This window comes from Tenrec ecaudatus, chromosome 1 (assembly GCF_050624435.1).
Source record: "Tenrec ecaudatus isolate mTenEca1 chromosome 1, mTenEca1.hap1, whole genome shotgun sequence".
Classification (NCBI taxonomy): Eukaryota; Metazoa; Chordata; class Mammalia; order Afrosoricida; family Tenrecidae; genus Tenrec; species Tenrec ecaudatus.
Window position 1 is genome coordinate 9086594 of NC_134530.1, and position 21276 is coordinate 9107869.

At 43.7% G+C, this 21276-nt stretch overlaps 1 protein-coding gene across 1 annotated transcript; it reads right to left on the reverse strand.

Moving 5' to 3' along the window:
* Positions 1–1110: 1110 nt before the first annotated feature.
* On the reverse strand, positions 1111–17738 carry LOC142438941 (olfactory receptor 7G2-like). The gene is made up of 3 exons (XM_075541020.1): positions 17724–17738; positions 17465–17532; positions 1111–2059 (listed from the first exon to the last, which is right to left on the reverse strand). Exons 1-3 carry the CDS (start codon positions 17736–17738, stop codon positions 1111–1113), a joined length of 1032 nt encoding a protein of 343 aa, XP_075397135.1.
* Between the last annotated feature and the right edge of the window lie 3538 nt (positions 17739–21276).

Consider the following 21276-nt stretch of genomic DNA (forward strand, 5'->3'; position numbering starts at 1 on the left):
ACTGAATATATATATATATATATATATATATATCCCCGTGTTGTTTGTTCTGGTGTACACAGGTTAGTTCACTCTCCTTCATTAACTCTCAGTGTATCTGTAGCTATCACATCTATAACATAGATGGGACTTGAAAACAATCTACGAAGTGAAAGAAGCCAAACACAAAAGTCAACATATTATAAAATTTTATTCATACAGAAATTCAGAGTGGTGACCAGATTCAGGTTGTGACCAGAGGAGATTGGGGAGTAGCTGTAGGTATGGGATCCTTTGGGGTGGTGAAATATTTCTGGAGCCCGATGTGATAAGGTTGTACAACATTGATCATGTAATTAATGTTGTTGAAGTGCAATCTCACATTTGGGTGATGCTAATTAATATTATGTGTATTTCTCCATGAAATGAATAAATGCTAAGACTTTCTAACGAGGTATAAAAACATCCAATTAGTTGGGAAATGTAGCAAAATACATAGAAATATGATAGAACTTACTTTCGTGGTGTCATTTCCATTCTGTCATTTCATAGGGTCAAACACCTCTGTGACCTTCCAAGACGATAACTCTTTATAGGAATAGGAAGTCTCACTTTTCTCCCACAGGGCATCTGGGCCTTGAACTGTTGACCTTTCATTTAACAGCCTAACGCTTAACCATTAATCCACCAGGAATAAGGCTTCAGCAGGATGATAAAATGATGCAGTTACATTTTATGAAAATATCAGTATGCTCACAAATCCTAGTAGTTGTTTAAGATTCAATGAATCAAAGAGCATCAAGGAAATAAGCAAACCTGAATTCAGCCCAGCAGTCAGTACTGGAGGCAAGATGTATGCTGAGATTGAGAGGCAGTACAATTGGATGCTGTGTTGATGCTTTATTTTTCAAGCAAGTGATGGATTTATATTTTGTCATAATACTAGTATTTTAATGAAATGTAGATGATTCATCACTGTGGAATTTGAAATAGCCTACTATTACCTAGAACAACTATGAATATATTATTATTTGCTGAAATGATTCTGAGTGTGAAAGATGCTGAGGCTCAAGCAAGGATTATCACAGGCACCTCTGAGTAATCAATAAATTATCAGAGATGATACAATCATTACAAGAAAGATTTCCTAACAAAGAGTGTTCTCAAGCTTACCTTTATGTCTTTGTTCCTCAGACTGTAGATGAAAGGATTCATCATTTGGGGCACTACAAGATACATCACTGAGGCTACTGCTGATTTTCTGGAAGATTGTGTAAATAAAGAACTTATATACACACCAACACTGGTCCCATAGAAAAGTGAAACCACTGACAGGTGAGACCCACAGGTGGAAAACACTTTATATTTCCCACTAGATGATGATATCCTCAAAACAGAGGAGACAATTTTGGTGTAAGAGAATATGATCCCAGACAGAGGAACACCTCCCAAAATGGAAGCAAGAGAGTATATGAGGATGTTATTAATGAGGGCGCTGGAGCAGGCGATCTTGAGGAGCTGAGCAAGGTCACAGAAAAACTGAGGGATTTCCAGGTCTGTGCAGAAAGACAGATGCAAAATCATCAGACTGTGCAGCAGAGCTAACATTAGACTGGCTAGCAAGGAAAGCAGCATGAGCAGGCCACAGAAGCAGGGATTCATGATGACTGTGTACCTCAGTGGGGAACAAATGGCCACATAGCGGTCATAGGCCATTGCTGCTAGAAGAAAATTTTCAAAAGCACCAAAAACCAGGACAAAGAAAATCTGGCTGAGGCAGCCTGTAAAACTGATGGTCTGATTCTGTGTGTGGATGTTCATCAACATCTTTGGAATGGTAGTAGTGCTTAAACAGATGTCAGTAAAGGAGAGATGGGAGAGAAAGAAGTACATGGGTGTGTGCAGGTGGGAGTCAGAGATTACAGCCCAGACAATGAGCAGGTTACCAAGGACAGTGATCAGGTACACCATCAGGAACAGGCTAAAAATGATGGGCTGAAGTTCTGCATCATCTGTGAGTCCCAGGAGAATGAACTCTGCAGTGACTGTGTGGTTTCTGGGTGCTGTACCATTGGTGCCTCTGATGGAAAGATCAAGAAAAAAAACACAGTTACATGTGTGTTCCCGAAACTTCAACAGCAGCAGAACCTATGGACACAGACTCTCTCTTGTGAAAGGAATAGAAGCACAAAGTGAATGTCAAAAGCCGACCTTCTGGGTTTGTTTTTGAATCCTTTAAAAAAGGAAAAATTCATTTATTCATAAAAGGACTAGATGCATACTTTTATTGTTATTTCAATAGCCATGATTATGTATTCATTTAAAGTATTTAGCCTTTAAAAAATGGAACAGGGTAAACCCAGGTGGCATACTGATTAGACAACTTGGGACACAATGTCAGTCCCTAGGCATGAGAGACACACATTAGTGATAATACAGAAACTCTTAAGAATGGAGAGGGTTAGAATAAGATCCCAAGCCCTCTTCTTCCACCACAACCACATTAATTTTTGATGCTATCAAATCAGTTCCAACTCACAGTGACCCACTCACAACAGAAGGAAACACTGCAGAGTCTTGGGCCATCCTACTAGTTGCCCCAGCCTTGGGCCTGTTGTGTCAGCCACTGTCTCAGGCTATCTCTGCAACCATAGTGTCTAGTCAATGTCATGGAATTTCATAACATTTGTCACTGTTTTCAAAGGTTTGGCTGTTGCTCAACCATAAAATCTTCTTGATTTTAGGGGCAGAGCAAGAGACCCAGAGAATCAGTGACTTATTTGACAGCATGTAAAGGAACACAGACACATGATTATTACAAAATAAAAACTTTTCCATGAGAGTCCTAGCTCCAATTTTATCTGCACTTACTATATTCCCATGCATATTTTCTTGTAGCCAAACACCCGCTACTCTTGTAAAACCTCTACTAAAGGACTTTAGGTTACCTGGGTGGCATCCTCAAGGATTAATGGCTGACATCTACCAAAGATGTAGAAAAGAGGATGTCTACCATCAGGAAAGACAGATGTTCTCTGCGAAGCACTGTGTTCCCAAGTAAAAGAGATCATCTCAGGCAACAGGGTCATTTATTATCCCTCCTTACAGGGGAAGTAGTATTTAAGTACAATGTAATATGCATGTTATTGGCAGTTTCTGTCTCCCTGGACGCTAAATATCCAAAGGGCCTCATTAAGCCAACACATGCATTGCCTCGTTTATCCCAGGACAGTATATATTGTTAATTCTCTAACCCTGTGAGGTCAATTACACATTACTTGACACTCCCTATTTCTGCACTCCAGTATATCTTTCATTTTGGAAACATGGACCAAAATAATTTTCCTATTGGAAGTCAATCATTTCATTTTAGATATCCAAAGAATTCTCTCTTGATCAATGGTCTCAGAAAATGCAAATTAAATATTAGGTATGGAAGTAGAATTCAAATGTTTGAGTATTTAGAAAATAGCTTTGTAAATATTCTTATCTCCCTGCCATTGTCACTGAGTTGATAATGACTCATAGTAACCTTATAGGTCAGTATATTACTTCTCCCTGTGAGTTTCTGCAACTGGAACTGGAAATTGAAATCCCATAGAATTCAGCAATACCACTGTTAAACATCTACCCTAAAAAAATAAGAGACAGAACAGGAGTGGAGTTGTGCTCTCCCATATTCAGAGCAACACAGTTCACAATAGCAAGAAACTGGAAGAAGCCCAAATGTCCAACAGTGGGAGAATGGATAAAGAAACTATGGTACATAGACACAATGGAATACTACACTTCCCTTAAGAACAGCGATGAAAGCATGAAACACCAAAGGACACCAAAAGACTGGAAAAAATGTATACTGAGTTAAATAAGTCAATCACAAAAGGACAAATATTGTATAAGACCACTACTGTAAAGGAAACACCAATTAAACAAATCTCAGGTATCAATTTCTGAACTAAATGAGAGAAGGCTATCTACTAGCCATGGACCAAACGTCATCGCCTTATAGCGCACTTCCCAATAGCCAAAGTGAAGGAGGAGACCCCGCATTGATTGGTGTCACTCCTTTAACAGTGAGGCTACACTATATGTAAACAAGGCTTGAGCAGATTGATGGGCCCCCACAAGACCTGAAGGAGACTCTTTCCAGAAATCAATCCAACACCAGGAGAGGGGACCATCTGCATTGTGGAGGAGATGCTGGCATGTATGTTCGGGAGTATGGGAAAAATGAACCTCATAGCAGTGAGAGATACTAAATCATAAGTGTAGGGAGCAGAGAGGGACAATGGACCGAATTTTATTTTTTGGGTGCACAATGTGAGTATCTTCTACCCAACCTTCAGTGAACCATTCCATAGACTAAACCATGAGGATCATGGAGCTTGGACTTGCAGGCAGCAAGGCACACAGCACAGTGGCTACACCAAAGGGACCTCACATAGAGGCGCGCTGGATAAAGGAACCCTGCCTCTAAACTTCCTGCACCTTTGGACAGAGGACTGAGGTTGTTGGATAGGAGGTGAAGCAGACAATGGCTGCCCCAGCAAGGTGGAAGTGGCAGTCATTGGGCCTTGGGGGAACCCCTGGCTCAGAGAGTGTTTAAAGAAAGGAGCCAAGGATCACCATATATGTAATACCTCTATGCTTACATTTAAGTGGCACAACAGGTTCTGATCCATTGATCAAGGATCTTCCTTTGGAAGAATTGATCCAGAATGCTCCCCCAACATCTATCCCCATACTTGGGGTCATCAGACCCTGAACTAATAGGAGCTAAACTACATAAGGCAAAGCTTGCGTGTTACAGCTCAGGTGGAAGTATATTCACATAGACCCCTCATACTGACAGTGTCTTGGGTGCTGGGTCATTGGGAAGATTGATAATGATAATGAGGCAATAAATTAACCCCCAGGGGGGCTGATTGACAATTCTTTACTTCTTTGTTTATGTGGGTTTTTGCTTTCCTGATTGTGGCTTTTAGGGCTTTTTTCTTTTTCTTCTTTCTGCCTTCCTGTGTGTGTTCTGTTTGTTTGGTGTTGGTTGTCTTCTAGTTGCTATTGATACAATTGATCTTATATTGTGCTGACATTGTCATTTAACTAACCCACCAAAGTAAATCTGAGCTGTTCAATCTTCAGGGAGGAACAAACAGAGTCTGTGTTCCTACCCAATTCTAGACCCAATTCAAGAAGAGTTAGCTCTGATAACATGGCTCTACTTGATACTAACCTTCATGAAATGATCACCGAAGATAAGGCTGCTACAGAAAAGTGTGATAAAGGAAATAGATGGTGCCCAGCTGTCAATCTGAATAGCTCCGGTGGTCGTAAAGGCATGTACTCAAAGAAGCAGCCATCTAAACAAGGAGTCAATCAAGGCTGCATGGAAGAAGCAACCAGCTTGTGAGATCCAAAGGTTACAATTACAAAATTGAAATATTGCGAAGGTGATAAATTTTATCAGAGCTAAAATTTGAACACCCAATTCGTAGAAGACTATAGAGGACAGTGAGAGCATAAACCACATCTGCAGAATTTCCAGTAAGACGGAGCCCATGGAAGATCCCCTGCACAAAACTACATAGGCCGTAGCGGAATTAATGTTTCTTGGGGTATTTCAACAGAAGTTACGGGGAAATGTGGAACCAATAACAATAAGTATAAGAAAGAACAAATTTAAAAAAATTAGTTGTGATGATGATTCTATCTCTTTTAAATATGATTGAACTACTTAATTGTATATGTGAATAATATGACAATTAAACTATTTTTAAGAAAGGAAGTACACATGATCCTACTCTCATTGTTATTAAAAGAGTATAGTTTCCTTTGAATAAAATTATTTGGCTGCTTTAAAGATAAATTATGGTCTCCCAGTTCTGAAGGTTATAAATCAGAAACCAAGTAGCAGCAGCAGCAGCAGCAGTGTGAAAGCTCAAAGGCCCTTGAGGAGATTGCGTGCATGGCCGCTGTCAGCTGCATGATGAGCTTGGGGCTCCAGGAACTCCTTGGCTTCTGACCATATGACCCCGATGTTTCTCTGTGTGATATTATGGCCTCTTAGTTTTCTCTGTATTTTCTGAGCTGTCGATGTTACAAGAATTCATTTGATTGCAAGTAGGGCTGTCATGATAACCCTCATTCAGTTTCCTCTGCAAAGACATTTTCACCGATAAGGTAACAATCACCTACCAAAAGATGGGTCAAAGAATAAAAAGCATCTGAAAGTGAGATCAACATGCATAAGAGCTTTATACTTTCCACCAGAGGAGGAGATCCTCAATATAGAGGGTACAAGTTTAGTGCCAAGAGAATATGATTTCAGAGAGATGAACACCACCTAAAATGCAAACTAAATTGCAAAACAATGTATTATTAATATAGGCTCTGAAACAGGCTATCTTTAGTATCCAAGAAACACACAGCGGAACTAAAGGATAATGACGTTTGAGCTGAAGGATACATCAAAAACCATCAAACTATAGATAAGGGCATCTGTCATACTAATGCCCAAGGAAAGCAGAATGAGGAGACCACATATGCAGGAATCTATGATACGGTGTACTGCAGTGGATAACGTATGGCTACATAGCACACATAATAATAATAAGCCATTACTGCAAGAAGAAAATTTACCAACAAAGTAGAAATCAAGACAAACATAATCTTTTTGAGCTGTCTTATGTAAGTTTTGCTCAGGATGTTCAGCACATTTGTTCATTAGCAATTTGAGGATGGTAGTGGTTCTTACACAGATGTGATTAAAGGGAAATTTGGAGAGAAAGAAGAACATGGGGTGTGCAGATGGTAGTCATAGTTGACAGTTAGAACAATGAACAGATGTCCAAATACTGTTAGCATATACCTGGTCAGGAACATGGTAAAGAGGAGAGGGAGCAGTTCTGGATCTTCTGTTAGATCAAGGAGAAAGAACTTTGAAACATATATTTGGTTTCTAGATCCTACAATTATTAGTCTGATGGAAAATTTGAATGACGAGACAATCAAATGTACAGTCGACCAACTGCTAGCTGTAGCAACACCATGGGAGGCAGACGTTATCTTGAGGAAGGATTTATAGGAACTGAGGTAAATCCTTCAGAAAGAAAGGTCTGATGTCATCTCAGGAAAGATGATCATGTATTCCACACCCTCATAGGGGATTAAGAAGCCCAGTTTTCAATGAGTTACCTGTTGGTCTGCCAACTGGAAAGTCAGCAGTTCAAATCCACTATCTACGCATTGGGGCAAGATGAAGCTTTCTATGGTCTTCTAAGAAATCCACAATGGTCGTTCTCCCCTGTGCTATAGGGTATACATGAGCCAGTATAGACTCAATGTCAGTGAGATTGGTTTGACAAAGGAGGACCATCTAAGTGAGATGTCCCCGGTTATCTGAAGACGTTTTATCCCAGAAGTCTAAATATACAAAATTTCTTTTCCTTGTTTATTGCCGTTGTGTAGGCTCCAACCAGAGTGACCATATGAACAACAGAATGAAACACTGAACGATCTGGCACCATCCTCACAATGGTTCCTATGACTGAGCCCATGAATGCCACCACTGTGTCCATTCGTCTCCTCAAGGGCCCTCTTCTTTTTGCCTCCTCTCCACTTTACACGACATAACATCCTACTCCAGAGAATGCTCTTTCCTGACAATATCACCAAAGGTGGTAAGCAGAAGTTTTGCATCCTTGCCTCTAAGGCACACACTGGCCTTACTTCTTCCAATACTCATCTCTTTGTCCGGCTAGCAGTCCATGACACTTTCCATATTCTCCTCCAGGGCTATAATTTAAATGCATAAATTCTTCTTTGGTCTCCCTTATTCAGTGTCCAAGAGATTTCCCTCTGTCATTTATCCTTGCCACAAAGTGGAGGCGTTCAGTTCCCCAACCCTAGTCTGGACGAAATTTTCCCCAGAGCTAACTAGGGAAGCTGACTGGCCAAGCTGCATGGACATTGCTCTGCATAGCTACCCTGGGATAGATATAATCACAAATACACTTGGTTCTCAGTCCAATCCAGGAAATCCCCAGTCCAATTCATTTGCAGCAATATCTCCCACAGCCTACCAAGCATGATGAGGATGTCTGTACTGGGCAACGCAGAGCTGGTGTCAATGGTGACTGAGCCAACCAACAGAACTTCCTAAAGTTCAAAAGCTGGAGGAGCTCCAGTACCCTTGCCATATCTAACTCCTCCCTGAGGTCATTTCTGCATGGACACCTGGAAGCATAGCCCTTCCCGGAATGTTTCCCCTCTCTGCGTTGGTAGAAAATACACACCTGACCTATTAGCAAGGTATTACCAGAGAAAAACATGTAGAAATGCCACTATAGGTTTCACACAGGGAATGTAAGCATATTACAGGGCCCAACATGAAACCCAGAATTCAGAGGCTCCTACTCCTTGAGATACTACACAGGATGAGCTACCAATCACTCAGCTGTCACAAGACATGAGCTCCTGGTCAGCACCCCAAGCCACTCACATCAACAACCTGCCCTGTTAGTAGACTACTGCCTAATCCCTCCCTCCTAGACCATCTAGGTAGGTGGCAGAAATAAACCCCAAGCCCCCACATCCATGTAAGTCTTTACAAATTCCAACAAAACCAAACCCATCATCTCTCACCTGAACCACCAGATATATTCTCCTTTAAGATAATTAACCTAAATCTATTATTAATATCATTAAATTATCTTATTAGGGGCTCTTACACCTCTTACCACAATCCATACATTCATCCATTGTGTCAAGCATATTTGCACATATGTTGCCATCATCATTTTCACAGCATTTTTTACCTTGAGTCCTTGACATCAACTCCTCACTTTTCCACTCTCTCCCACAAGGGCTCTCCTCATGAACCCTTGCTAAGTTGTAGATTATTATATTCATATCTCAAATCATTCTCTGTCACCCTTCACCCACTTTTCTGGCTATCAAAAGACAATAATGTCTGGGGTCTTAAAAGCTTGATGATAAACATGTGGCCATCTAGCTGAGAAGCAACCTAAATATTAAGAATACAGGAATTAAATTCGCCCAGACCAAATCATTCCCTTAGCTTTAATCCCAACCCTACACTGCAATCCTAAAAGACCACAAGAAAGTGAAACATCATATGCCCAGGGACTGTCCCCAACCGCTCGAAAAACCTCTGTGACTCTTAACTCCTGCTTTTGCCGCACGCCAAGGTCTAGACCCCAGCTGCTCTTGGCTTGGAATTGAAGTTGCTGTGAATTGCCCCATTCCTATTCCCTAACCCTCTTTAACATAATAGCATCAAGAAGTCTCTTTTAAGGATATTATAATTCACAGCTAGACAGTCTCCTGGAACTCACAGCAGCCTTAGTGGAGAGAGTAAAACTGTCCCTTTGAGTTTCCATGACTTCAAATCTTCATAGCACACACCTTTATAGAGCAACTAGTGGGCTGATAGAGCAACTAGTGGGCTGGTAGAGCAATTAGTGGGCTGGTAGAGCAACTAGTGGGTTGGTAGAGCAACTAGTGGGCTCAAACTACTGAAATTATGGTTAGCAGTTCAATTTCTAGGGCGCTTTACCTATAGAGCTCTGTAAAATCCATATAGGAATCATTTTAACCCTATGAGGAATTTTAATTTCAGGAGAGGCACATGAGCATTTCCATTGGTAATGAGAAACTATATCAGTGGGTTCTATCTCACACAACATTCTTTACTTTCACATCTAGACTTCACAATTCACTGCAATGTCCACATAGAACTCAGAGACAAAATTCATGACTAAAGTGTATACTAAGGAAGCGAACATGTTGTCATGCAAGTGACAAATGATACAGTTGTTCGTGCAGGACATGTTGCAAAGATCTTTCATAGTTGTTAATAAATGTCCCTCACTAATTGTCTGTCAGTTTGTCATCCAGTGGTGGCTTGTGCATTGCTGTGCTGTTGGAAGCTAGGACACTGTCATTTCAAAGGCCAGCCAGGCTCCCACTCTGAACAAGTGTCAGCAGAGCGTCCAGGCTAAGAACAGACAGCAAAGGAGTCCTCTGCTCCCAGCTATGGAGGAAGAAGCTGCTGAACACTTAGAAATCGCTTTGAAGTATTGCCAGATACTGAGAGCTTAAACAATGGAAAGTACAGCTACAATGCTCATTGGAATTGAAGATGGCGAGACTACCTTTGAGGATTTAGAACAAGTTCTAGGAGGGACCAGTCATTGGTGAAACTTATACAATGCTTGTGGGGATATAAAAAGATACAGCAGCATTAGAAAATAATTTGCCTGTTTATCAAATGGATAAATATAGGGTTAACTTTGGACATAGTGATTTCATGCCTAGATGAACTTACTGCTTGTAGTTATGACAATATATGTCCACACAGGATATTATATAGAAATACATGTTAAACAATTAAAAATTCTTAAATGCCAATCAACAGATATTTGCATAAATAATGTGTGGTACAGACTAGAAAAAGGAATGAAGTACTGTTATATATCTCTCAGTACTGTTTGTTCTAGTGTACACAGGGTAGTTCACGTTCCTTCACTAAGTCTCCAAGTGTTTCTGTGTGCATGTGCGTATATATATATATGTATATCTATAGAGACAGTGGGGCAGTGGTGACAAGTTTAGTGGCTACAGTAGACAGGACAGTGGTTGTGAGTACGGAATTCCTTTTAGGGTGATGAAATATTTCTGGATCCAGAGAGTCGTACAGGCTGTGCAACATAGATCAAGTAATTAATGCATTTTAAGTGTAATATCACTTTTTTGTGATGCTAATTTATATTATGTGTATTTTCCACAAAAATAATAAATGATAAAATGAATAAATGGAAAGTCTTTCTTCCCAAATATAAAAGCAACCAATTTGTTAGGTAGATTATAGCGCATACATAGAAGTATGATAAAATTTAGTTCCGTGATGTTATTTCAGTTGTTGCATTTCATAGCGCCCCAACTGAGTAAGGTCAAACTATCCTTGTGAGCTTCTAAGACTGTAACTCTTTATAGGAATGGAAAGTTTCATCTTTTCCCACAGAGCATCTGGAATTTTGAACTGTTGATCTTTCATTTAGCAGCCTAATGTTTAACCATTATTCCAGCAGGTATAGGGCTTGAACAGGGTTATAAAATGATGCAGTTACATTTTATGAAATTACCAGTATGTTCAAAATTCCTGAAAGTTGTATAAGACTCAGTGAATAAAAAGCATTCCAGAAATAATCAAAATGAAATGCAGGCTATCGATCAATATTGGAGTCAAGAAGTGTGATGTGATTGAGAGGCAGAACAATTGGATGCTATTTTGACATTGATGACATTTTATTTCTTAAGCTAGCAATGAATTTATATTTGTCATTATATTACTATTTTTAAAGAAATGCAGACAAGGTTTGCACATCACGTTGTACATAATTCTTTAGTGCATAAACGAGGAAAGGTTTTCATATTCTAGAATCTATATATATTTTCCCGTCTCCCCCCAGGGAAGTCATGTATCTCAGACTAGAGTACAGCAGGGTCTCAAAATGAACTTATTAAAAATGATGGCACCTTGGATGTTCACCTGGTGGCATTGTAAGGTAAGAGCCTGACTGCTAACTGCAAGCGTTTTCATTAGTTCAAAGCCACCATGCTTTCAGTGGAACAAAAACGAGATTATCGACTCCAATAAATATTTTCAGATTAAAATAAAATCCTCCAAAAGGTCATTAGGGGAGCCTTGCTGGTGTGGTGATACACATTGGGCTGCAATCCACATGGTCGACAGCTCCACACTACCAGCAGCGCTGCAGGACAAAGCAAGGGCTTTCGGCACACATAGAGTCATAGCCTCAGAAATCCAGAGGGAGGATTTTAAGAGGTATCATTGACTCCATGGCAATGGAATTGGTCTCTTTTTTTGTTATATACAATTATATCCCAAATCTATAGCATAAGAGTATGTAATATATTTGTTCTCAGGAAGAGTAAGAGAAATTGAAAGACATACAAGATCTCTGGTCTAGAGTGCCTGAAGCTATCTGGGATAACTGTTGTCTGGAGATACACTCAATTTCCCTCCTCTGTGAAACCTCAAAAGATCCCTCTTTTATAATAAGTTTTATACTGAGTTCATGATTCGCTGAAATTTAAAAGAAAAGCAGTTTTTCTTGAAACAACTTGTAGATATCCTGTTTCTATCATGATTTCAAAACCCAGATCATACTATCCATAATACCAAGCAATACCCATCAACTAAATAACTCTTCAAATAACCTTTATTCAAAAAATGTAATAGCTACCCTTCATCGTTGAAGCGATATTCCAAGGTTACGAAAGTAGGTGGTAGATAGAGGCTATTGGGATCAAACCCTTATCCTACCAGGCACAGGGCTTCTGATGGCTCTGTTGAGCACATTATTCAAACAAGCCTGAGAGAGACAGTAACTTTTCTTGGGGCAGGAATTCCGTTTTCTCCGTGGTGTTATAGCGGCTGCTCTAACAGTTGACTCAAGGCAATGAGGACAATTACCCCTAGGATGAGCCACCATGTTAAAGACTTTGGTTTTCTTTGAGTAAATTCTCTAAATTTCTTTCAAAGGAAAGAGAGCTCTTATAATTTTTTGAGCAAAGAAGTGTCTGAATATCTCTTATGTCTTAATCCCAGAGGACTCATCACTGATGATGAAGAAATAGCCTACTATGACCTAGAACAATATGAAAATATGATGTCACTTGATGAAAGAAACCAGAATGTGAATGACAATGATGCCCAAGAAGGGGTTATCACAGGCAGATCTTAGCAAACAATAAATTTTCAGAGATGGTACAATCATAACAAAAATGGTTTCCTAATAAGGAGTATCCTCAAGCTTACAGTTATGTCCTTGTTCTTCAGAATGTAGATGAAAGGATTCATCATTTGGGGCAATACAATGTACATCACTGAGGCTACTTCCGTTTTTCTGGAAGATTGTGCACATAAAGAACTTATATACACACCAAAACCTATCCCATAGAAGAGTGAAACCACTGACAGGTGAGACCCACAGGTGAAAACACTTTATACTTCCCACTAGATGATGGTATCCTCAAAACAGAGGAGACAATTTGAGTGTAAGAGTATATGATTCCAGACAGAGGAGCACCCCCAGAAAAGGAGGCAAGAAAGTATATGAGGATGTTATTAATGAGGGTGCTGGAGCAGGCAATCTTGAGGAGCTGAACAAGTTCACAGAAAAACTAAGGGATTTGCAGGTCTGTGCAGAATGAGAGATGCAAAATCATCAGACTGTGCAGCAAGGCAAAAAGACACAAGAGGCAGAGAAGTGGAGAAGGAGGCACACACTTATAGGCAGGCATCCTTAAGTGCTCCAGAGTCATTTCTCCCCAGACATACCTGTTTTGCTCTGTGATGTCTCCCTCTGATTCTACCCCGAAATCACACGAGCACCGTGGGCGCCGGATCTGCTCCATGCTGCAAGTGCCAAGTCTTTTCTCTGTGAGAAGCTCAGGCCCCAGCGATTGCACTGGAGTAGGTAGGAATGGCGCTCAGATTCTTCACTTCACCTGGTGCAGTCGCGTTAGCACTTCAGGAGTGCCCACGCAGAGCATCTGCTTGGCAGATCGCTCAAGTTGTTGTGTTGCTTCAAGCGTCCTCTGACTGATGGAGAGGCGGGAAAACGTGGAGCCTGGGGATTGGCCCAGAAAGTCTCGCGACATTTGGGATGGAACGCTTTGCAACTCTGAGCAATCGCTGGGCTTGGGGGAGGGGTCATTGGATTTCCCTCCATTGGAAGTGTAGGACAACTCAATCAATGAGCAATCACGTGCCTGATTTGCATATTCCAGTGAAAATCCTTTCAACTTCTCCAGACGACCACATTCCAAATTCAGAGTTCTCCAAGTGGGATATCCACATTCAACTCACATGTATTAAATGCGTTTTCATGCTGATTAGTCTCCGCATCTTGCCGTGCTTCACATTTGCACAGTGGAGTTCAAATTTTGTTTTTGTTTTCCTTGAGGGAATGGAATGCTCCGTCATACCCAAAGCACCTGGCCTTGGCTGAAGTCCAACTTTGGCCTACCGCAATGTTTTTCCATCTGGAGCCGTTCACCAGCTTGCTTCCTACCGCTATTCTTCCAAAGGGGATTGCCAAAATTTTTCACATGTACCAATGAGGAATCTTGCTTTCTGGCCCTTTCTTGAGCAGGTCAATGTGTTCACAGTGGTGGTGCTTGACACGATCTCCTGTCTAGTAGAGCATATCAAGTGAAGGAACGGATTTGTGGCCTGTCAACCAAATGGCAGCCTGAGCATGCGTGCTGTGGGTGTGATCTTCTCCTCAGGAGGATTCTGCAAAGTTTTCTCTGTTTCTCCTTCACGTTGAATTTCCAGTCCTGCAGCAATGCTGTTGGTTTCCCCAACCCTGGAGAGGTTTCCACGGAAACTGGATCCATAAGACACTGCACCCACGGATGTGTGATCTCCCTGCATGTTATATCCTTGCAGGTAGCAGCATGAGTTTGAGGGGTGATTTGGTAGTACTTTCAGACCTATGGACTAGCATCAGGCTTAATGGCCATGATGCACACGGGCCAAGACATTTTCCTGATATGTCACTACTTTTTGATATCAAGCTCAGTCTTACACATACATATATGGGAGACATTGGATGTACTTGCCTTACGGAACCAGGTCGTACCCCACTGCTTAGACCACTGCGATCGAAAAATTCTAACAATAGACCTCCTCCTGCATCAACTGTGTGTTTCTCTGTTGGATGCTTCTCATGAAAGGCACCGAAGTGCACCCAAGCAAAGTCAAATATGCCATCGAGTGGACATGAACTCATAGCAACATCAAGGGCGTCAAGGTAGAGCTGTGTTTTCTCCCCCTTGAATCATTTGGGGCTTCACTCGGTACAATATCGTGCTGATTATCCCTTAGAAATGGAAAGATCAGGATATCTCAGTGCTGTCTCTGCAAATTTCAGAGGACCATTTATCCACAGGGAATAGTCCCTCTCACGGGACACCATGTTTGGTGAAGGGAAGCAGCAGCGGAAAGATGTGTAGCCTACACATCATGGATGCACCTATTCGCTGCAACAGTGTGGTCCACTGAGGAGCGCAACTGTGAGCATCCTCCAGAACTACATGTTGAATCCTCCTTTCGTCCATAGATCTTGTAGCGATGATTCTTAACATCACGTAAAAACGACAGAAAAATAAAGAACAACGAATATTACCTGCTTTTCCAATGGCCCTTTCACAATTGATGTATTCTCTCATGGGGTATCCACATTGAGCATGAACCCAGCCGAGGCCTCTGGTTCTCCTTGAGCTTGTTTGACTGTGGGCAAGTGAGTTCAGAGAGAGAGGGAGAGAGAGACAGAGAGAGAGAGAGAGAGAGAGAGAGAGAGAGAGAGAGAGAGAGAGAGAGAGAGAGAGAGAGAGAGAGAGAAGGAAGGAACGGGGGATGGAGGGAGAAGAAAGAGAGAAAGACAGAGAGATTACTTCTATGAAATGTTCGTGTGTCTACAGACTAGGTTCTACCAGAGTCCTGAATTTGGCTGAAATCAATCATAACCTTTGAACCAGGCTTGTTTGGGTGATGGGCCCTGGGTGGAGGTGATCAAGGAATGATATTCGTGAAGTTGTAAATGAAATGATACTCTTGACTTTAAAACATGAGTAATCTCTTTGGGAAGGCTCATCAATAAGCACCTATTTTCATGACAAGGGATTCTTGAAGCCAGCCACCACCACCGGACAACATGTATACAATGTACTATGGGTGAATGGAAGCCACCTCTTGCTAATGCCTCGCAGCTCAATGGGGTCCACAGATTTTTCAAGAGCAGAAATCCCCCACAGGGTGTGGCTTGGTGTGGAAACCCACCCAGAGGGTCTTCTGCGGAGAGGTCTGGAAATCTGGTTTCTATTTGGTTGGAGGTGACAATTGTTGGTTTCTAGGAATGTCCGTCTGTGCTTCAGAGAGGGAGCTGCTTAGGGTTTCAAGACCTGGATGTTCTGAAAGCAGGACCCCAGGCTTGTACTGCCTTTGTCTAGTCCATGACACCTAGAAACCTTTGACCACTTGGGAGATTTCTGCAACACATAGAGACCATGAAGTTCTAGAGATGGCTTAAGGTCACCTTGAGTCGGAATGGATAATACAAAGAAAGGTGTGGCTTTGAGGGGCTGCTCAGCATTGCTTTCTGTCCACTTCAAGGAAAGGACAATGGAATCTAATCAATGTGAATGCACCCTCAAGGTTCAGTACACTTTAAGTTGCCGGCCCCATAAGAACAAGGCACATGAAGGAAAGGGGTCTGGTGTTGAACTTTTTTTACACACACACGAACACACGCAGACACGCACACAACAATGACCAATGTAAAAGAGCACTCTTTATTGATAATGGTCTCCTCAATGCTGTCCCGCATGCAACATGTACATTCTTCCCAAGGGACTGTCTAATCACGTGCAAGGTCTTTCCATGGCTGACTGAGAGGTGTGGGAGCAGAGTTGAGTGAACATCCAAGAAGGAGCAGGGGCAGGGCATTGCTGAGTGTAGTGATGGGGTCTATGAGGGCTAGAAGAGACGTCTGCGGCCCTTGCGATGAGGCCCGTAGCGGGTCGTGGGACAGTTGTGAGGTTCTGGGCCCAGCCAGGGTTGCAGCGGTCGCAGGGCAGAGGAGGGCCCTGGGTCAAGACTCTGCAGAAAGGAGCCAAAGTCATCCGACACAGGGGGTCGATTTGAATTCAGCCAGAAAGGTGAGTGGCTGCTGTGGGAAACAGTTTCTTGGCCATTCGCTTGAAGGGAGACGCTGTTGTCTTCAGTCGACTGTGAGGAAGGCGGGCTGAGCCCTGGCGCCCAGTATTCCAGAGACCCTGAGGAGGGCTGGGCATCAGATGCAGCAGAGCCCGCCTCTTGTTGAAGACTGCAATGGATGCTCTCTACTGCCCCCGTGGCGGTGACGCTAATGGATCCAAGGTCAATATCCACCACGTAGGCAGTAGCTTCCAGAGTGGGCAGGAGCCACTGGGTATCATAGGGCAACAAGAGCTCTTCGGGTGCCCTCAACGCGTGCTCAGGGACCACCACGAGCATCAGGGGGCTGAGGTGGAGCTGCACGATTGTTGGTGGGGCCAGGACCAGCACTTCATCTCCCAGGCAGACGTGGAGCTCCTGACCAGCTTCCAGGAACACAACCACCGTCTTCACACTGGGGTCCTGCTCCACCTGTGGAGAAGAGGTCCTGAGTATGCTGCCTCCAAGGACAAGGGATAGGCCCCTGGGGCAATGAGAAGGATGCAGCTTGCTTGGGGAACCCTCACGTCAGAACTGCAATAACCTGCACCTCCACAAATGTTACCCTCCTGCAGTCATGAATGCATGGAAAGGGTCTGCCCAGAAGATCTCGGCGTGTTCAGCTGGCACAGCACTGTGTGTCCCTCCTCCATTTAGAGACCAGAGGGTGCTTACCTGATGTAGTTCCAGGGAAACCAGGGAGTCAGATGGGCAAGGTGGCTGCCCAGGTCCTGACGCCGCATCTGTAGAGCGAACACAGGAGAGGGGTCAGGCTCTTGGTAATGGAGGTGTCCCTGGAGGCTGAGGACTTGAGGCTGCGGCCTGAAGAAAGTCAGAGCCAACACAGAGCACATGCAAGAACACACTGCCCCCTGAGAAGCAAGTACTCAGCCCTCAAGGGTCCCAAGGGGGTTACTCCGAAGCATTGGCTTACCTGAGCTGGGACCATGGTCCACTCTCCGCCATTTGTGGGATTGACCTTGGCTGCTACTTGAACTGCAAAGAAAAAAGAGCCTCAGGAAAATGTCCCTCAACAGGCTCTGGCATCAGCTTCTTTCCAGAAGAGACTTGATAGCAACACCACACAGCCACCTTGACCCCCGGTCTCTGCTTACACCCAAGACCACACACATTGGTTAAGTCGGTCTCTCTCTCTGTCTCTCTCTCTGTCTCTCTCTCTGTCTCTCTCTCTGCCTCTCTCTCTGTCTCTCTCTCTCTCTCTCTCTCTGTCTCTCTCTCTCTCTCTCTCCCCCTCTCCCTTGGTCGCTCTCTCTCCCTCTATCGGTCTCTCTCTCTCACTCAAACACACACACACACACACACACACACACACACACACACACACACACACACACACAAGACACAAGAGGCAGAGACGTGGAGAAGGAGGCACACACTTATAGGCAGGCATCCTTAAGTGCTCCACAGTCATTTCTCCCCAGACATACCTCTTTTGCTCTGTGATGTCTCCCTCTGATTCTACCCCAAAATCACACGAGCACCGTGGACGCCGGATCTGCTCCATGCTGCAAGTGCCAAGTCTTTTCACTGTGAGAAGGTCAGGCCCCAGCGATTGAACTGGAGTAGGTAGGAATGGCGCTCAGACTTTTCACTTCACCTGGTGCAGTCGCATTAGCACTTCAGGGGTGCCCACGCAGAGCATCCGCTTGGCAGATCGCTCAAGTTCCTGTGTTGCTTCAAGCGTCTTCTGACTGATGGAGAGGCGGGAAAACGTGGAGCGTGGGGATAGGCCCAGAAAGTCTCGCGATATTTAGAATGGAACGCTTTGCAACTCTGAGCAATCGCTGGGCTTGGGGGAGGTGTCATTGGATTTCCCTCCATTGGAAGTGTAGGACAACTCAATCAATGAGCAATCACGTGCCTGATTTGCATATTCCAGTGAAAATCCTTTCAACTTCTGCAGACAACCGCATTCCAAACTCGGAGTTCTCCAAGTGGGATATCCACATTCAACTCACATGTATTCAATGCGTTTTCACGCTGATTAGTCTCCGCATCTTGCCGTGCTTCACATTTGCACAGTGGAGTTCAAATTTTGTTTTTGTTTTCCACGAGGGAATGGAATGCTCCATCATACCCAAAGCACCTGGCCTTGGCTGAAGTCCAACATTGGCTTACTGCAGTGTGTTTCTTTCTGGAGCCGTTCACCAGCTTGCTTCCTACCGCTATTCTTCCAAAGGAAATTGCCAGAGATTTTCACATGTGCCAATGAGGAATCTTGCTTTCCGGCCCTTTCTTGAGCAGGTCAATGTGTTCCCAGTGGTGGTGCTTGACACGATCTCCTGTCTAGTAGAGCATATCAAGTGAAGGAACGGATTTGTGGCCTGTCAACCAAATGGCAGCCTGAGCATGCCTGCTGTGGGTGTGATCTTCTCCTCAGGAGGATTCTGCAAAGTTTTCTCTGTTTCTCTTTCTCCTTCACGTTGAAGTTCCAGTCCTGCACCAATGCTGAAGGTTTCTCCAACCCTGGAGTGGTTTCCACGGAAACTGGATCCAGAAGACACTGCACCCGCGGATGTGTGATCTCCCTGCATGTTATATCCTTGCAGGTAGCAGCATGAGTTTGAGGGGTGATTTGATAGTACTTTCAGACCTATGCACTTGAATCAGACTTAATGGCCATGATGCAGACGGGCAAAGATATTTTCCTGATATGTCACTACTTTTTGATATCAAGCTCGGTCTTACACATGCATATATGGGTGACATTGGATGTATTTTCCATACGGAACCAGGTCGTACCCCACTGCTTAGACCACTGCGATGGAAAAATACAGACAATAGACCTCGTCCTGCATCAACTGCGTGTTTCTCTGTTGGATGCTTCTCATGAACGGCACCGAAGTGCACCCAAACAAATTCCAATATGCCATCGAGTGGACATGAACTCTTAGCGACATCAAGGGCGTCACGGTAGAGCTGTGTTTTCTCCCCCTTGAATCCTTCGGGGCTTCGCTCGGTACACTATCGTGCTGATTATCCCTTAGAAATGGAAAGATCAGGGTATCTCAGTGCTGTCTCTGCAAATTTCAGAGGACCATTTATCCACAGGGACCAGTCCCTCAAACGGGACACCATGTTTGGTGAAGGAAAGCGGCTGCGGAAAGATGTGTACCCTACACATCATGGATGGACCTATTCCCTGCAACAGTGTGGTCCATTGAGGAGCGCAACTGTGAGCATCCTCCAGAACTAGATGTTGAATCCTTCTGTCGTCCATAGATCTTGTACCGATGATTCTTAACATCACGTAACAACGACGGAAAAATAAAGAACAACGAATATTAACCTCTTTTCCAATGGCCATTTCACAATTGATGTATTCTCTCATGGGGTATCCACATTGAGCATGAACCCAGCGGAGGACTCTGGTTCTCCTTGAGCTTGTTTGTCGGTGGGGAAGTGAGTTCACAGAGAGAGAGAGAGAGAGAGAGAGAGAGAGAGAGAGAGAGAGAGAGAGAGAGAGAGAGAGAGAAAAGGAAGGAACGGGGGATGGATGGAGAAGAAAGAGAGAAAGACAGAGAGATTACTTCTATGAAATGTTCGTGTGTCTTTAGACTAGCTTCTTTCCAGTAGAGACTTGATAGCAACACCACACAGCCACCTTAACCCCGGTCTCTGCTTACACCCAAGACCACACACATTGGTTAAGTCGGTCTCTCTCTCTCTCTCTTTCTCTCTCTCTCTCCCTCTCCCTTGGTCTCTCTCTCTCCCTCTTCTGCCTCTCTCCCTCTATCGGTCTCTCTCTCTCACTCAAACAAACACACACACACAGAAAAGACACAAGTGGCAGAGAGGTGGAGAAGGAGGCACACACTTATAGGCAGGCATCCTTAAGTGCTACAGAGTCATTTCTCCCCAGACATACCTGTTTTGCTCTGTGATGTCTCCCTCTGATTCTACCCCAAAATCACTCGAGCACCGTGGACGCCGGATCTGCTCCATGCTGCAAGTGCCAAGTCTTTTCTCTGTGAGAAGCTCAGGCCCCAGCGATTGCACTGGAGAACGTAGGAATGGCGCTCAGATTCTTCACTTCACCTGGTGCAGTCGCGTTAGCACTTCAGGGGTACCCACGCAGAGCATCCGCTTGGCAGATCGCTCAAGTTGCTGTGTTGCTTCAAGCGTTCTCTGACTGATGGAGAGGCGGGAAAACGTGGAGCGTGGGGATTGGCCCAGAAAGTCTCGCGACATTTAGGATGGAACGCTTTGCAACTCTGAGCAATCGCTGGGCTTGGGGGAGGGGTCATTGGATTTCCCTCCATTGGAAGTGTAGGACAACTCAATCAATGAGCAATCACGTGCCTGATTTGCATATTCCATGAAAATCCTTTCAACTTCTCCAGACGACCGCATTCCAAACTCGGAATTCTCCAAGTGGGATATCCACATTCAACGCACATGTATTCAATGCGTTTTCACGCTGATTAGTCTCCGCATCTTGCCGTGCTTCACATTTGCACAGTGGA